Here is an 18057-nt window from a genome sequence, read left to right on the forward strand (position 1 = left end):
CTCAAACGGTGCCTTTCCAAGAGTCAGCGCTCTAATCTGGGCATGTGAATGACTCAGTTTGGCTTATGGAGGGGCTAGAGCCACTGTGGTCTTGTCCTAGCCCAAGATCCCCAGAAAGGGGAGAGCACCAGACCTCGCTAACACAGGAAGGTGCTTTCAGACTCCTCTTCCAACAAGCAAACTCTCAGAGCTTGATAAAAGACCAGTCAAACAGGCTAATGGTTCCACTTGATCCACTAACTCCGGGTTTGGTTGCATGTCATTTATTTTGACTTGTACAGAGACGCTTCAACAGCTGCGTGGAAAAACACTTAGTTTTCGTTCTTCTTAGGTAATATAATTTAAAAGTGATAAATACACAGTATTTAAACTCGATATACACCTGATAAAGTTAAATGCATAATAAAGGGGTAGGAATGAAACACAAGCCTCGGTCATTAAACAAACAGTATAAAATCCAGCAATAGTTCAGAACCTTAGAAAAGAAACAGATCAATTGCCTGATAGGTAAGAGGGGACCACCAAGAAAAATGACTCAAGAGAAGAGGCCTGGTTTCCCCTTAGCACTTTCCTGTGTGCTTTCAGAGCCAACAAAGGCTTAGGACCCAGCATTAAGCCTACAGTCAGCACTGGGCTTGCTTGAAAGGAAGGGAGGTGGGGAAAAAATCAAGCTCTAGCCCAGTTCCAAGGCACAAGCAAAATGTTCACGCTAAGAAAAGCAGCTAGCTTTACTACTACGGACCAGCAGCGAGGGAACTGAGCAGGTTTATATATACAATACAGCGTCTCTAACAGGTCATGCATTTAGCTAGATCTTCCTCACATAGCCACGCTTTATGCTTTCAACAGAACTAATCAACAAGAAAAAATCTACACCCGAGTTTCTTTCAGAGATGTGCATTTGGCTGCAGCCCTACTGGAGCTGGCGCTGAGAGACAATCATTTCGGAGAGCGCCTTAGGGAAGTGCTGAGCTTTAGGATCCTGACGAACCGAGCCCGTGCGAGCCGTAAGACGCCGATCTATGGTAATATCTGAGGCCCAGGAACTACGTGGCTGGGCATTGAGGACCTGGTACAGCTTATTGTGTTTAGAAGCTGTGTTGCACCTGGGCAGCCTGTTTGGTAAATGTAAACTGTCTCACTAGGCACCGGACAAATCACAAACGGGAGATACGCAGCACAGAGCATCTCTACAACTCACCTTTAACAAAAGACACCACACACATTACTATGCACCAGCTATAAATAATCAGATCCCCCTTCTTTTTTTTTTTTTGTTTTTTGGCAGAACAAGTCCCTTTACAAGGTTAGAGAACACATTTCCACAATGAAAAGTCCTGTTTAGGAAAGGGGGAGCAGGCAGCTGTAGTAGTGCTGGCACCCAAGTTACCTGTTTGGTTTTCCCATAGCTGAAGCTGCAGGGCTTTGGCATAGCCTCGGACTAAAATGGGAGGAAAACAGTGCGTGTCTTATGGCTCCAGACTCCCTAGTACTGCTCCTAAACCACGAACCGTCGTCACTGGCTTTGGAGAGAGGCCAGCAGCGCAATGTTTCGGTAATAAACTGCGATTTAGGGGGAGCATTGCTTCAAGTTGTCAAAAGATGTAAGGGACGGTTTGTGTAGGCACCTGCACACTTGCTAACGCTACGCTGGCTTTAACAAAGACCCGTCCTAACCAGGAATTACCAGGCCAGGTCTGACTGCAGCAGGGCCGAGGACTCTGCTGCTTGCAGTGGCCAAGATCAAGGAAGACAAGGGGACAGTCACTCCCTAAAGGCAGGGCACCCGTGGCCAGGGTTAGCAGGCAGAAATCTGACCATTAACCAAAATACTTGGGTCTCTCCTAGTGCCTTCCTCAGGGCAAAGAATTACCCCTTAGCAGTCCCTTACGTGCTTGGGACATACGCATCCTCCCCCCCTTTCGGGTACACCATCATCTAAATGCCTCATTCAAGGTCACACAACCACAGCAGACTAAGTCAGACCTTCCCCCCCTAAGTCCCACGCTCCATCCACAAAACAACTGTACTTACCGTGACCCCTTTCCTCAAGCAAACCCTGACTCTCCTCCAGCTCACCCACACGCTGCCGTTCTCCAGCTTTGTCCCAGCAGAGAACTTGGCAAAGTGAGTCTGGGTGCCAGAGTCTCTCCCACCACGCAATCGATTATTATTTTTTTTTACAAGCACCACAAAATAATCAGAGTAATCTGACTGAAGGTGAAGGAGCTCTTCGTAAGAAACAATCCATGACTTAGGTATACACTTAATTTACTAACAAGCCTCTGATCCACAGGCATTCACAAATTACTGATAACGAACTTGCAAAAAATACATAGCATTGGCCCCAAAATCCAGATTAAGAGTTTGGAAAACAAAAGTTTCTTTGAAAATTACTAGCTAAACTATGTATTTCATTAAGATCTTAAATTCTAAGCAAGCCCTAAGTCTATACTTAAAAAATAGCATAAGTTGTATTATTTTTAATTGTAGTAAACCATGTAATGTACATGGAAGTGAAGGATTTTACCCTGAATTTTGTATTTAATAATATATCTACCTAGATCAAGTAAAAGATTTAGAAACAAACTGTTGTTAGTGCTTCCTCTGCTGTTCAAAACAAACATGCAGCTAAACACCACCGTTCACTCGCACGTCTGCAGCAAAAATAGTTCAGACTGAACTTAAGCCCTTAAATACCTTTTCCTTTCATACACCGAATACTCGACTTACCAAGTCCCAGTCACACCAAGACCTTAGGAAAGGCGTGAATTACCTCGGCAGGTAAATAACCTCACTTTCTGAACGTCCCGAAGATGCTGTTTAACACAACTTGGCTCACAAAGGTAGGCGTGCTTTAAAAAGCTCAGAAGGTGGGTTTTTGCTTTGTTCCCATGCAGTTAAAAAGGTGTCAATTAAAAAACAAACCAGAGCGATGAGAAATAGACGTGACAACGTTTCCAGGAGGTGGTGAACTCTCAAAGCTTTGAGAGTTTTACTGTCGTGTGTGTCGCTTGGCAAAAGCTTCACCCTCCTGCGTGTGCCCACTGACTGCGCGATGGGCGTACAACACCCCTGGGACGCTGGCATTAGTCCCCAGAAATTATTTGGCATTAAAACCAGGTAAAAACAGTTTCAAATAAATTTTTCTTTGACTGCTTTTTTTTTTTTTTTGCAAAGCACTGTTGCTGCTCAACACGATAGCTCACCTCTCTGCTATCAGCCAGCACCTTTCCCACAAGAAGTCAGCAGTCCAAGCTATCAGAGATGTTCAATGTTTATGAGGAGTAGTTGGATGTCTTATAACATGCTGCTATGTAAGCTCTGCATCCAGCATTATACCGAAATAGCGCCGTGTCATGCTGCGGTTGGGGCAGGCTCTGTTAATGTCGCTCGTCCTCAGCTGCACGCTTTAATAACGTGCCTCAGACCAAGTTGCTCAACAGAACCACGAAGCCGACGTTCACGAAAGAAGTTCCTCCTCTCCTACGTTGGGCAAGTCGTTGCATTTCAGGTTATCTTCACTGCCTTGTTTCCTGCTTTAAAGGGAAATAAACCAGTTGCTGAGTGACTCAGAAAAAGGCAAAGCAGACAATGGGACACCAGCATCTGCCCCTTCCCCACCACGGGACCTTTGGGACCCTGAGCATGTGTCGTCTCCCCCCAACTCCCCTGTAACAGGCTGGAAGTGCCATGAAAAGATACTTTTCAGCCCATTGGAGGGGCAGGATATGCCACGTCACAAAAATCATCCCACAAAGCGGTTACGGGTCAGACAGGGTGTGTGAACGTCCCAGTCGTGGCCCCACACGAAAGATTCAAAGCCCAACTCCTCGAATTCTCCTCCTGTGCTTTGCAGTGATCTCCAGAGCATTAAGACAAGCTGCAAATATCTTTTCGGGCCGAGGTGAGGTGATGACACTTACGGCAGCAGGTTCCCGGGGGCAGACAACGACCGCTCCTCCCTCCTGCTCCCCTCGAACGGGTTCCCAAAGGATCGCTTCCGGATCATCGTTTTAACCAAGATCTGCAAGACCAGATTGGAGTTCATCAGCAACGCTCTCCTTTCATTCAAGAGCAACAGAAACATCCAACCCTCATGCCCAAGTAATTAAGAAAACTAGTGAAAACAAGTCAAAGTTCTCTTTTTTTAAAAAAAAAACCCAACAATATGAAGGAAGAATGTTTTCAAGTCTCCAGCTGCTTAATACAGGGGCTGTATCCTTGTCTGAAACCCACGGAGCACGACTGAACACGCAGATGAGAGCCACACTAGGTGTGAGAGGCTGGAAAGGAGAGTAAAGTCAAGTCTGGGAAGATTTTTCTCGCCCCAGAAGTAGGTTTTACTGATTACTGCATCCAGTACCTGCGAAGGCACAGCCCCCTGCAACTGCCTGGCAGAAGAATTCATTGGAAAGGGAGAGGGGAAGGAAGGAACCAGCACAATTTTGCCTTAACGTTTACCAAAAGCAAGCTGAAAAACTGGCCGTTTGTCCAGCTTTGGCTACAAAACACAAAGTTACCCAGTGTCAGCTGCAACTGGAGACTGCTGGGAACAGAGCGAGTGTCGGGGCTCTTCCCAGGCTTCCCCCAACTTATTTTGCTGGTGGGAGCAGAGAACAACGTGAGCAGCACTGGACCCAGCCTCAGCATGTGCATCCCGCTCTGGAAACCCCTGGCTTCACTTGATATTGCTTCTTTTCCCTCGCTGCCTTATTTCTGTGTCCCCCATGGAGCCCTTACATGTCTGAAATGCTTGTGCCCGCAGGGTCCCACAGGCGTTTTATGTGAGAGTCGAAGCCACGTGAATCTCGTACTCGCGCATTAACGCCTGCAGTTGGATGCACAAAGATCAGGCACCAGAGGGTAATTTTAAAGAATAAATGCAAACGGGAAAATACAAGATCTGCCTGGAGGCGGTGTGTTATTTAAGAAGCAAGAGCTGCAGTGAAAGCTCATTTGCCCTGAGCTGTGCTAAACACACCTGGATTTTCAACAGGGCTGGGAGCACTGAGCCATCCTCTGCTGCATCGCAGCAAGTCACCTCCCAATAGAAAGGGGGAAAACCCCCTCATCAACGGTGATCTCTAGAGCAAGATCTGCTTTTTCAGCTTGAGCAGCACAAGGCACGTTTGCATATTAACGTATCTGCGGTTGAAGAGACTTCTGCGGGGTACCAAAGCGGGAGAGAGCTCCAGAAATGGAGCCAGATGTAGGCACAGCCACGAGATGGAAAAAGGGGCTTCAAAAGGAGACCTGTACTTCAAAAAAAATCACAGCCTGGGTGTCTACAGGCAGATAACGCTGCGCCAGGGAGCTGCGAATGGTCGCTGGCTATTTCTCCTAGCACAAGGGCTAGCGGGCACCGAAGAAATCATTAAGTTCAACACCCAGAAGGATTTCACTTTGCACACAGGGCAGGGTTACACTGTGGTTCTCACCACCACAGCGGGTTGCAGAGAATAAAAATATGAGCTTGAAAAGAGATGAGATGAATTCACCAAGAATAGCTCCAGGCGGGGGCTGGTGCACGCCGTGGCCCAGATAAAACCTCCATCCTGGGAAGCTCCCTCAGCCCCTACGGCCAGACGGGAAGAGCAGGGCAGGAGCTCCTCATGCCTGGCCAACACACTCACTCCCAGCTGTGGGCAGGTCCTGGACCAGCTACTCTTTTGCCCTGAGCAAATACCAGAGCTCTTTAGGCAGCCAGCTCAAGCGTGGAGACCAGCAACCCACTGATGGGTCCCTTTGGTACCACTCTCAAATATTCCCCCGCACCACAGGGTACAGCCACCTCCAACAAGATGCTGAGACCCCATCTTGCAGCGCTTGTCTCCAAGAGAGGGAAGGTCTTCCCTCTAAATCCTGCCCAACGCTTTTGCCCTTCAGCATCAACCTCCAGCTGCTCGGGACAGGCCCAGGGGGCAGCGTGGACCCCAGTGTGCGTCCACAGACCATCGCCTCCCTCGTACTCACCACGGTAGCCAGGCTGGGGATGTGCTTGACAGAATTCTCCACCTCCTCCTCCGTCACCTCGACGAGGGTGCAGTTCTCATCCTCCGTGGGCAGCAGCTCCGCTCCGTTCTTGGTGACCCAAGGGTGCAACTTCAATTAATAACACAGCCTGTCAGGAACGATTTCCTCTTTTTTGTAACTCAAACAACAGCAGCCTGGCAAACGCATCTCCTCGCCCAAGCTACGGCCCCTACGTGCTCCTGAAATACCAGGGAGCAGGGGAGAGATGTGCCACCTCACTGGCAAGCCAGCTCACCCCGGAGCTGCCGGGAACAGCTCAGCCCGGAGCACAAAATGCCGCGGTGTGGCTCATCCGGAGCCAGCGCTGGCCCCATCTACGCAACCAAGCAATAACCTTGGTGACCTACAGCACTGGGCATCTCAGTGGGTTTTAGGGAAGAAGACCTATTTTCACTCCCATCTTACGGATGAGACAGCATCAGGAGGCAGGAGCGATTTATTCCAGACCATAGATATGAGCAGCAGTGATGGGGAGACCCACCGAGCCCTAGTCTTGGACCTGGATTAATCCATGACAGAAGGCAGAAACCCCTCTTTCTCCTTGCCCACACATCTGGCGTCTTGGGCGGCTGCAGGAGGAGCACAAAACGGTTCAGCAATTCCCCCGCAATCCTTTCCCCCTACCTTAGTCTCCATTTTCTCAGCTTCTCGCCCCTTCCAGGCTCCCGCAGGGGCGGAGGACGAGAAATCTCCTGCGAAAGGCTGTTGCACAGTACTTTCCTGGTAGCAGAGGAAATACTGTACTCAGGGGGTTTCCTTTTGCCTGTGACTTCTGTAGGCACCAAAGGTCCCAAAGCTGAGCAGGTCCCGGAGCAGGGGAAGGAGCTGGGACTTACCTGCCCAGGGGCCCTGGGCACAGGGGGAGGACCTAGCCTGGCGCGATCAAACTGACTCCCCAAAAAAGCCGAGCAAGGAGAACCCAACAGAAGTGAAGCCACAGCCGACACCAGGGCGTTGGGTCAGTACCTTGATTTCTGGGACCGAAATCCTAGATTCAGGATTTTTATCCAGCATCCGTGTAATCAAATCCTTCAAGAAGTCCGTAACTTCTGGCCTGGGGAAAGGAGAGGGGAGAGATGAGATGGGGAAGAGGATGGATGCTGCCTCCCTTCTTCACCCCAAGGCCTTCCCGGGCAGATCGGGGCTGGACCCCAGCCCTGGTAGGGATGCAGCTTCTGGTACTCATGCACCCAGGTGCCACACAGCCCTTCCTCCCCAAACCCCCCAGGGAAGCAAAATATCCCCTTTTTGGGCAATCCAAAGCATGATCCCACATGTATGGGGCTGGGAGAGCCGCACACCATCTCCACCCAGGCTAAAACCCAACAGGCGGCAACTGCAGAGGTTAATCTGTTCCCTCAAAGGCTTCTGCAACTTCAATTGCTCCTTCTTCAGCAACTGCAAACCAAGAGATGTTGCCTTTATGTTTAACGCAAAAGCAGTTTTCCAGGGCCGAGGGCCAACAGAAGGACTCAGAGCCCAAGTTTTGCAAAACTGCAGTGGAGCAGGGCCAGCCTCACCCGGGCAGTGCCTGAGAAACAGCTCAAATGAGCTTTAAAATAAGGGCTGAGGGTTTGGTTGTTGGTTTTTTTAGAGTACTTACTGGTCTGGGAACTCCAGCACTTGGGTCTTGATTTTATTGTGTAAACTCAGGATCCTTTCATCCATAAAAGGGCACTACCACGAAGAAAAAGAGCAATGAGCAAAGCAACAACCTCTGTTAGGAAGCGGCAGTGGGGCAGCCCGTTGAGCATCGGGATCTCATAGGGTTTGAAGGAGAGCAAGGAGCCAGTTGTAGGGAATACCAGTAGATTTCCTATTATATCAGTGTCTTCTTTTAAACACAATGAAAACAACATTTCACTAAAAATGATCAAATTACAACAACAGCTCCTCTCCTAAAAAATCTGGCCAGGCACAGAATTTTTTCCCCAGGGGAAGAAAAAAAAAAACCAAACACGGCCCTTTTGGTTGCACCCATCCCGTGGACAGGCAGAGGTTTCCCATTTCCACCCACACATCCCTGTCTCCCCTTGGCACCCCGAAGAGGGGTGCAGGGTGCAAGTCCCACCACGTACCTGGCACATGGGCGGCACACGCCAAACCCCCCCCGGACCACCAACAATCTCATTACCTGCCCAAACACGAAGCAGTACAGCGTGATCCCCATGGCCCAGACATCCAAAGCCTGCAGAGCAAAGAAAGCATAGCTAGATCTGCAGCAGACAGCGTGTGCAAGGAAGATTAAGCTAAAAACCCTCCAATTTATTAATCCAATTAACACCATCCAATTAAATACCTTCCCGGAGAAGATTTTCCTGGTTTCCGAGAGCGTCTCCGGGGCCATGAAGGCGGGGGTGCCCACCGTGTTGGTTAAGAGGGCATCAGTTCCCTTGAACTCGTTGCTCACTCCGAAGTCGGCGATCTTGACGTGCCCGTCTTCCCCCACGAGGAGGTTGGAAGGTTTGATATCCCGGTGGATTATCTTTTGATAGTGCACTGCAGCCGAAGGGAAAACCAAGCGATTCAGCAGCGGCGAAGGAGCCACCAAGCCCCCACATGGCTATAAGCCTTTCTCCTCACACCACGACCAGCCCCAGCTTCAACAACCCCTATGCAGTAGCATGAGCCACCAGAAATGGCACCATATCCCAGCAGAAAGTCAAGCCCCAGGTGTTCAGAAAAAAAATAAAAATAAGAAATCCCGTCCTTTTTGCACAGACACTCACAGTATTCGATGCCCTTGATCAGATCCTGGAAGTAGAACCGAGCCTGGTCCTCGCTGAGAGGTTTCAGGGTTGGGATTTCCATCACGGGGCTGCAAAGGCAACAGAGAACGGAGCTCGTTCCCCATCTGGGTGCACTGAAATAGGTCCCAGGGGCTTTGCCACCGGCTGGCGACAACACGTGGCCCCAGACACGGGCACATGGAGGGTGTACACAGCTGTAACTGGGTTGGGGAGATGTTACCCAAACCCAAGGGGGACCCACCATGAACCTCCCCATCGCCTCTGCGTCCCACACCTGCCTCAGGTGGCCGAGCTGTGCCACCCGCAAACCCACCTCACGTTTGGGCTTTAGTAGGTTTAAATCTGGAGTTCCATACTCACCCTTGCTTCACCAGTTCAAACACTGAAACACAAAGAAGGAGATTACAGATCACTTACAGGGTAGAGCTCCTGCAGGCACAGTCTCAGCACAAAAGCAGTTATTTTAATGACAAAAATCCTAAAAATAAGATATTTTTTCAAAAAAGGAGATGCCATCTTTTGCATGGCACGTGGCATTTTGGTTGCTTCCATTTTCAGTTCAGGGGATGCTGCCAACTACTTTCTCTGTGCTTGGCCACGAAGGCACCGCACGCTCCTCCGCTAGCACGGGCTCAACAGAAATGATGGAAAAGAAATGCCTCCTCCAACACCGCGTGTGTTTGCATCAAGCAAACCACTGCAGTCTGCCAGGCAGGCTGGGAAGGAGCTCGTTTGTACCATGGATAATTAACACGTGCCTTGTTCTCAAAGCCAGAGAAACGAAGCTACTTTCTAGCAGCCCAGCTTCAGAGCTGAGAACGTAAATGGTGGCACCTCTCATGGCAAAGCATGCCCTGATGTCCAGTTATCACAGAATCACTGAATGGTTTGGGTTGGAAGGGACCTTAAAGATCATCTAGTTCCAACCCCCTGCCACAGGCAGGGACACCTTCCTCTAGACCAGGTTGCTCCAAGCCCCATCCAACCTGGCCGTGCCATAAAGCACTCCTGCCTCCTTTCTGAACCCAGACTGGACCCTATTTGCTCCAACCATTAGAGGGGATCTCCTCCTCCAGCACATCCAGGCCACACCCACTTCGGAGGACAGACCCAACCCCACACACAGCCACCCCAAAACCCCAGGAGAACCCTTTGCCCCAGCAAACCCCAATCCCCCTGACACCCCGTGAGGCCGCAGGGCGGTGGGCAGTTACCCATGTACAGGTGGTCCTCGCTGGGGTCATCCAGGACCTGCCGAAAGAAGCGGAAAGGAAATTAAACGGCACAAAAAACCTTTCAAATTAAACACTGCGATTTTTTTACTTAGTGGCCATCTCAGTTCTGCACCATCTGCACCACCAGTGTGCTCTGCTCTTCTCCAAGCTTCTACCCACAAGGGGTGGGGAAAGAAAAAGAGGACAGAGATATAGCTGCACTTTAAGGAAGTAAATATTTAAAACACGCAGGAAGCATCATCTGACTCATGAGCCAAATGAACTCCAGCCTGCACATCCTTAATTCTTGATGTTTGGACCGTTTCATACAGTCAGTGGGCGGAGGGCAGGGCGGCTGCACTGCAGAATCTGCAGAAACACCATCTCCTCCCCAAAACCCCCCTGAGCACTTGTTTCCTCCAAGGAAGCAACATTTTTCTGCATTTTCCCTTTCTGGGCAGGGAAGGAAAAAAATCCTCTTTTGGGAGGTGGGAATAAAAAAACCTTTTAAACCAGGGAAAACACGAAGTCTCCTGTAGGCAGGACCTGCCACAGCCATCCCAGCCCCTCTGCGGCCGCTCCCCTCCGCCCAAGGCAATGTGTAGCCCATCCCCGCAGCATTCAGGCTCCTCACGCTTGGGGTGGGGTTTGGGAAGGGGCTCACCTCCACCAGCTTCACCACGTTGGGGTGGTCCAGCTTCTTGAGGATGGCGATCTCCTGGTAGACCTGCTCGATGGGCCCTTTGGGCTGCAGGCAGCCCTCGGAGGCAGCTTTGGCCCCGCGGGGCGGCGGGCGGCCTGCGGGAAGGGCAAAGACGGGGTGTCCGTCTGGGAACGAGCCCCCAGGGTCCCCAGATCATCTCCCACCCTAAAGCTTTTGCGCCACTTACGGGGGAAGCCTGCCTGTCTCATCAGCTTCTTTTTGGAGAGAACCTTCATTGCCTGCAAGAGGGGAAACAATGTGGGATTTGGGGCAAATCAAAGATAAAATGGGGCCAGTGGGATGGGGCCAGCAGGGAGCTGGGCAGGGAGTCAGCGGAGGGGATCCGTCCCTGTCCCCCATCCCACCCGCCCCGCTGAGGGCTCTGAGGATTGCTCTACTCACATAGTAGGTGTTATCATCCTCGTTGTAGGCCAGCTTCACCACCCCGTAGGAGCCCTAGAGAGGGGCACAGCCATGGGGACCAGTTAGGGACAACCCAAAAAAAAACCACAGCACCAAACCGGGCTCCTCTGCAAACCCAGCCTGGAGCTGACGGGCGATGCTGGGGGTAGTGGGATGCACGGGCTGGCATCACACCGCCGGCAAAGAAAAGCTTCAGTTGCCCCATTTCGTGGGAGGGAGGGGGAACGGGGAAAATTAATCATAATTTTAAATAATATATACAATTCAATCAGCACCACCCAGAAGAGACCGGCGTCACAGTGCGGAGCTGGCCGTGTCGCTGTGGTGAGCGGCTGAATCCCCCTTCCCACCCCAAACCCTGCCCACACTCACCTTCCCGATCTCGTCCTTCAGCTTGTACTGGTTGAGCTGCACACAGTCCTGCGGGGAGAGAGGGGGGGTCCCACACGAGCCACCCAACCGCTCGCATTCGCTCTCCTCCTCTTAAATCTCTCTAACTTTCTCTGCAAACTCCCACCCTGTTCCGCTCTGCCCAGGGCCGGGCACCTTTGATTCACGAGCCGTAAATGCTGGCCACGCGTCGGCGTGTTTATAGATGGCTAATTGTGCATGTTAATGGTATTTTTATTTCTTCTGGGCAAAGCACCCGCATGCTGCCTGTTCTCTGGCAGCGCCAGCAGGCTGGGGGCAGGCAGGGCCATTTGCTCTTTAGATCTCAGCAGGTGTCTTTTTTTTTTTTAAGTTATTTTTAAGGGAGAGAAAAAGAAAATCGCAGCAAGCCACCGGCTCCAACAAAATGCAGCCGTGAGAGCTGTTGGCACCTACGAAAGGCATGAAGCGCGGCAAGCCACTGGGTCCCACATCCCCGAGGGCTGTCCCCATGGAGCAGGACATCTCACCGCCTCCCACCACGCGTCTGCAGACATGCCCGTGGGTTTTTATCCCAAAAAAAACAAGCAAGAAGCAACGCCACAGGGGCAGAACCCAGGTGGATGGGGGCAGGAGAACCGCGGGAGCAGCAACGAATCCCCCTCACCTGGAGTCCTGTGATGGACACGCGGTTCGACTCCACCGTCGGCCGCCGCGGCAGCCGCGGGGAGGAGTGCGGGGACGTCACCGGAGAGTAAGGGAGGGACGGGTAGATGAAGCGTTCGCTGGCGCCGTCGCCGCTGCCGGGCGAGCGGGCAGGCTGCGGCCGCTCCTGCAGGGAGAGCTTTCGGCCGGAGAGGTGCAGCTTCGCCCTCGGCTCCCGGCCGTCCCCCAAACCCTCGCCGTGGGATACGTTCATCTCCTCCTCGCTCGCGCTCCCTGTCGCGTCGTACTCGGTCACCACGATGAGCGAGGCCATGCCGGGGCGGTGGGGGCTCAGCGGCGGGGGGTCCCGCGGTGCCCCGGGTGCTCGGCGGCCGCAGCCTCCGTCACGGCAGAGGGGCCACGGGGTGGGCGAGCTGCCGGGGACGCATGATGGCATGGTGCGGCCGACGGCCTCATCCCGGCCACGCTGCGACGGGGAGGGGCGCCTGCGAACACAGGGCGGCTCAGCCGGGCTCCCCTGGAAAGCTCCTTCCACCCCCTTTTATTTTATTTAAACACCTCCAGGGAATAACAACCCCACCATCCCCGCTACAGAAATACCCCAAAAGGGGTATTTTACAGGGGCAGGATCAGGCCCTGCACTGTACTGGCATAAACACCACCCGGTTCCCTGCTTTACCGCTTGGTCCCACAGCTGGAACGGGCACATCTCTGCCAAACACCCCCCGAACGAAGCAGCCCACGGGCACAGGGAGCTGCTTACCGAGCGCAGGGTGCAGGCTCAGCCCCCCCGGCTCACTGCCTCCTCCCGCAGCCCGGCATTGCCAGCGATTTCTCTTCCTCGCCCCAGGTTCCCCACGGGCTTCTGTGCAAAAATCAGGTTCCTGAACCTTGGGATAAATGAGAAAACAATTCTGTTAGCAACAAAGAATTAAAAAAGAAGAATCAAATAATTAAATAATCATTTAAAAAGGGGAGAAAACGGGGTTAATTCACATATGCCAGGCGCCCCGCAGCAGCCGGGGCAGTTCGATGGTTGGTTGGTTGTAAACCATCACTCTTCCCTGCCATGACATCGGTGCTGTTTTTAATTTCTAGGTTAACAAGTGGCTGCAGAAGCAAGCAAAAAAATAAAAATATCCCCAAACAAACAGCCCAGAAGCAGGAACAAGGTCTGAGGTGTTTTTCTGCCTGGTTCCCACACCTCGGCGAGGCGGACGGGTAAAATTAGCTCCGCTCATCTCTGCTGAAGTTTCCGTGATGCACCCGCAGCGCAACCGCTCCGGATCAGCCCAGCAGAAATTACGGGTCAAGTACAGAAATCAAACCGTCTCCCAATTCCTCGAGGCTTCACAATGGCCTAATTGCTGTTTTCAACACTGATCTATAACCAGAGCTTTTTTACCTGAGTGGGATCAGCCCGGAGCTAGAGCCGACCCGGCGCCGCTCGCTGCTTCGAGGCGCAGAGAAACGCAGGGGATGCGAAGGCTATAAATAAGCTGACGAACAGCAACAAGGACGAACTATTTCAGAAACGCTGCGTTTCGCAGGGCTGAATCCGCTCCCGGCTGGGGCTTCACCGGGCAAGAGAGCCGGGAGCCGCCAGCCAAGCCAAGCCAGGGCTCTGCATCCCGAGCATCGTGGCTGCAAACCCCCCCCCCAGTGCTGCTGGCAGCCGCGGCAGCATGTTTTAATGCACTCCCAACATGGATTAAAATAAACAGGCAGCTCCCCCCCATGCACCCCGAACCCACAGGGATGCATCTCGAGGCCAGTTGCCATTAGCCTGCCTTGCTTTGGGCTCCCCGCCAGCGGGCACATATAAATAGCCGTCCCCCAAAGCCGGTCCCGAACGCCGTGCCCTCTACCCTCACCGTGCGCCGCGGCCACACCAAAAAAGGCAGCTCATCGGGGTGGCCCCGGCATGAAGCCGCCCCAGGAGCATCGCCAGCCACAGCACCGGTCACCGGCGGTGGCACAGCGTGGCTGGGCATCCCGTCCTGCCCTTGAGCATCGCCTGGATCTGAATTTCCAAGGGTTCATGCTAAACTTTTGCCGGGCTAGAGCAAAATGAAGTTGTGAAGTCCCGGCCACACTTGAGAGCTGAGCGTGCCCTGGTCAGTGGGAGTTAATTGGCTTGACCAGGATAAACATATCAAGGCTGATTAATTCAAGTAGGCTCCCCCGGGCTCTGTAAACAGGCTAAAAGTCATGCGAGCACCATCGTAACATCGGCCAGGGTGGAAAATTGGAGGGGTTTTTTTTTTTCCCTTTGCATGTCAAGGGGTCGGGGTTTGGCAAAAATCGCCCTGTGAGATGATACCTTCCCCAAGAGAAACCCAAAAGTGGGATCCCACTGTTGAACACAGCCCCGCGGGACGTGGCACAACTGCTACCGATAACGGAGCCAGTTCTCCTTAATAAGCACACGGGGAGGCTGAGGAGGAGGAGAACAGCATATTCCCAGCCAGAGGGAAAACTAAAATAGCTGGAATAGGGGGAATAAACCCAAAGAGGGGAAATACAGCCCGGGGGCTTTGGCTTCACCAACCCACCCGGGTCCTTGCCCGGGGAGAAGCGGCACATTCTGGTACGAACTCCAGCAGATCCTTATGTAAAAGCGAGCAGCACATGCCCACAAAATCCTCGGGAAATAAACCAGCCTGGTGTATAGGAATGATTTATCGGCACAGCTTTTGGCTGCAATCCATATATAACCCGTAGCGGCTGCAGCAGGATTATCGAAGCAATCAGTCTCGCATCTCGTTCAGCAAGGAGAGGGATATTAAAATGAAAAGAGGTCTGTGAAACCCTGGCAGCACCTCTCCATCCCGCTCAGCGTCCACGTGGCTTAGCGGAAATGAATGGGAGCAAAATCGGCCCCCGCGAGGGTGCAGCGATTTTTACAGCCCCCTCCTGCCGCCCCAGCTCTGCTGGGAGCACGTGGTCCCTGCCTGGTCCCCGCTGGGATGCGGCCGCCTCCGGATGGGAACACGCCGACCGATTTCGGGGGCGCAGAGGATGACACCTTGCAGGCAGTTCTGGCTGCACAGATTTAAATCGCAGCGCCCAGACCCATTGGCCTGTCCTTCCCTCCCTGGAGCTGTTTCTCTACCCAGGCGCAGGGCGGGCGATGGGACGGTGCCCCCGGCTGCCACACACTCGCCTTCCCCCCACCTTCCCTGCGGCAAGGCCAGACACGGTGTCAGGGTCGGACCCTCACAAGGGAGTAAGAGTCGGTGGCAGCTCCGGCAGCGACACCTCCATCCACCCTTCTGTGGGGGTCAGCTCATGCACTGCAAAAAAAGCCATTCGTAACAAAACTGACCGCAAACCACCTAATCCGAGGCTGATTTTACTCCAAGAGGATCCTCCCCCTGCTACCACCAAAGGTCTGCGGCTAGAAGTGACCCGGGGCCAGCACGCGGGGCAGTTATGGGCTCTTGCTGGGCAGAGTCCAGTGGCTATTTTGCTCTTCGCGGTCACTGTCAGCAGTGGAAGCGGCAGTGCCAAGAGCGGTGTCATCTGCAGCAACGGGGACATCGATCACAGTTTCCCTTCCTACGGGCAAGCACGGACCTTGCCAGAAATATATTAGTCACTGTAGTATACAAAGACCATATGCATCCCTGCCTGACTTCTCATGGAAAAAAATCTCTCAGCAGCTTCTCTAGAAGTCAGAGGACACCTAAAATAAAGAGATACTGGGAACAGGCACGCAGCCCCCATCTACGCTGGGTCCCTGTGCCTGAGCAGCGAAGCTTTTCATTGCCCCTGGGGTGAATGAAGAGCCTCCTGCACTGCCCGGCCCATCCAACACAGGGTGGAAAGAACTGGGGATCAAACACAAAGCCGACTGGCAGCATTGTCATGGCACCAAACCCAGTGGCGGGTTTCAATAGCAATCCAAAAATATCTAATATCCAATAATCTTGGCGATACAGCCTGCTTAAGTGATGTATAATGAGCATCTCAAAACAAGAGTGTAAGCTCTGGACATGGCACTGAGCACGGGCGGGATGAGCTCAGAGTACCATCCCATCGTCCAGCGCTGCCAAGTGGCCCTGGCTCTCCTGGAAATAACAGCTCCAGCCCGCGATGCCCACGAGAGAGGAAACGAGAGCAGCTCTGCCCTTTGTGAACACCACTTAAAAGACATTAGGGCTGAGTTGAAAGCAAAGCCTCCTCCAAATTACCTCCCCAATCTGATAACAGCCGCCCTCCCCGGAACGGCCCTGGTCGATCAGACAGCCCTCACAGCGCTCTCAGGGATGGGCTCTATGGTTTTTTGGCTGTTTTTCCCAAACCAAAGTGCTCACGGAGCAGGGCAGGAGAGGGACGGGGCTCCTTTCCCTGGGAGAGGGGCTGCTTGTCCAGTCAGGGACCATGAGGCAGCTCTGGCTACCCACTGCCACCACACATCCTGCCCCCAGCGTGGTCCCCCTCGCCCCAAGGACAACCTGGTCCTGTCCCCAGGGATGGTTTCTGCTCCTGTAGCATCGCACTGCCCACAGCTCCACTGCACCAGCTCCCTAGGGCCATCCCGCTGCTGCTTTTGGTCTTTACTGTCCATGCTCCAGATGCTCCGTGCCGCACACGCAGAGCTACGTCCCACCTCCTCGCCACGCTTGGTCACTTGCAGCAACCCAACCTGTGGCTTCTAAGGAGACCTGTCCCTTGCACGCAGCCGCTTTGCCAACTCCATCCCCTCCATCTTCTCCTGACCTCTCGACCTCAAAAATCCCCCCCTTTTCCCAACCCCACGGCCTAACTCTCCCCGACGCCCCTTCCCCAAGCCCTCGCCTCCGCAGGCAGGAGCCCCACGGGGGCTGCGGGACGGCTGGTGTCGCGGGGACAGCCACCGCCCTGGCACATCCCCACGGCCGCGATGCCGCCAGCGCACCGTCTGCCACCGGCACACGCCGGGGCCGGCGGGAGGCCGAAGGCGGGCGGGAGCGGGATGTCTGCGGGCCCGGGATGTCTGCGGGCCCGGGCGGCCCCAGCGCAGCTCCCCGAGGCGGGATGGGGACATGACAGCACCGACCCCCCATCGCCACCATACCCGCGCAGGCCGGCTGCGACCCCGCGGAAAGCCCCGCTGGAAGGAGACGCCGTTTTCTGCTCGGAGGGCGGCCCCGGCCCCGGCCCCGGCCGCCCCACGCCCGCCGCCGCCGCGTTGCTCCCTCCAGGCGCGGCTTTGTCTCCGCAGCCGCGGGCGCATCCCCCAGCCGGGCCCGCCCGGCCTCCCCGCCCGCCCCCGCAGCCACCGACCTGCCGGGACGCGCCGCTCCGCCGGCGGGAGGGAGCGGCCCCCGCGGCCCCCGCCGCTCTGTGCCGCCCGAGGGGCCGGAGCGCGGCCGCCCGGCGCCGCCTTCGCTTTCGGTTCCGCTCCGGCGGCGGCAGCGAGGGAAGGAGGGAGGGAAGGAAGGAAGGAAGGAGGGAGGGATGGAAGGAGGGAAGGAGGGAGGCCCCGCTCCGCCCCGGGGAAGGGGAGGTTTCCCCCCGCGGCAGCCGCAGCCCGCCCGCCCACGCCCATAAGCCGTTCTGTGGGGCGGGGTGGGTTGGGTTAGTTTGGGATTTGGGGGTTTTTTTAGTATTTTATTTCCCCCTCCCGCCTCACCTCGCAGCGCAGCCGCGGGATGCAGCCGCGGTGCCCCCGCCGGTCCCGCTCCTCCGCCCACCGCGCCGGGCACCCCGCGTCCCGGAGGGACACAAACCCCAGCGTCCTCCCGGTGCTCGGCCGGGGCTCCCTCCCCTCGGCCCTTGTGCAAACACCGCATTTCCAGCGTGAGGTCGGCTGGGTCCAAATGGGGTTACCTGGGTCCAAACGGGGTTATACCCACATCAGCTCCCCCGGACCTTCACTAAGCGGTTGCCCAGCGGTTCTGAAATCATC

General features: G+C 54.3%; 2 protein-coding genes across 9 annotated transcripts in view; one reads left to right on the forward strand and one right to left on the reverse strand.

Annotated features, from left to right (window-relative positions):
• Positions 1-247: 247 nt before the first annotated feature.
• Positions 248-17571, reverse strand: CAMKK2 (calcium/calmodulin dependent protein kinase kinase 2). 8 transcript variants are annotated; one of them, XM_068412439.1, is made up of 18 exons: positions 17433-17567; positions 12925-13051; positions 12163-12646; positions 11499-11546; positions 11106-11159; positions 10891-10942; positions 10665-10798; positions 10001-10037; positions 9147-9168; positions 8766-8854; positions 8336-8535; positions 8171-8224; positions 7640-7713; positions 7003-7090; positions 6661-6756; positions 5977-6105; positions 3927-4027; positions 248-3536 (listed from the first exon to the last, which is right to left on the reverse strand). In XM_068412439.1, exons 3-18 carry the CDS (start codon positions 12595-12597, stop codon positions 3464-3466), a joined length of 1686 nt encoding a protein of 561 aa, XP_068268540.1. In that variant the 5' UTR covers positions 12598-12646; positions 12925-13051; positions 17433-17567; the 3' UTR covers positions 248-3463. The 8 variants fall into 8 exon arrangements, 6 of the variants coding, with proteins under 6 accessions (XP_068268540.1, XP_068268536.1, XP_068268537.1 ...); XM_068412435.1 differs by having other exon boundaries at positions 248-3539; XM_068412436.1 differs by lacking the exon at positions 17433-17567 and adding an exon at positions 15490-15568 and having other exon boundaries at positions 248-3539.
• The window catches only part of RNF34 (ring finger protein 34), a 39510-nt gene continuing 29833 nt past the window's right edge, over positions 8381-18057 (forward strand). Inside the window, exon 1 of the mRNA XM_068412443.1 lies at positions 8381-8387. Within this exon, the coding sequence (XP_068268544.1) occupies positions 8382-8387 (6 nt within the window). The 5' untranslated portion in view covers position 8381. The remainder of the gene's footprint in view (positions 8388-18057) is intronic.

This window comes from Nyctibius grandis, chromosome 14, assembly GCF_013368605.1.
Source record: "Nyctibius grandis isolate bNycGra1 chromosome 14, bNycGra1.pri, whole genome shotgun sequence".
In the NCBI taxonomy this organism is placed as follows: Eukaryota; Metazoa; Chordata; class Aves; order Nyctibiiformes; family Nyctibiidae; genus Nyctibius; species Nyctibius grandis.

Bases quoted from the DNA above. Each gene is read 5' to 3' on its own strand.
- CAMKK2 (XM_068412435.1), bottom strand. From the start codon at position 12,597: ATGCCATCATGCGTCCCCGGCAGCTCGCCCACCCCGTGGCCCCTCTGC. The intron at 10,799-10,890 runs GTAAGTGGCGCA...CCCTTCCCGCAG, and splicing joins GAGACAGGCAGGCTTCCCCC to GCCGCCCGCCGCCCCGCGGG. The intron at 7,091-7,639 runs GTAAGTACTCTA...TCCTTTCCCCAG, and splicing joins GTGCTGGAGTTCCCAGACCA to GCCAGAAGTTACGGACTTCT.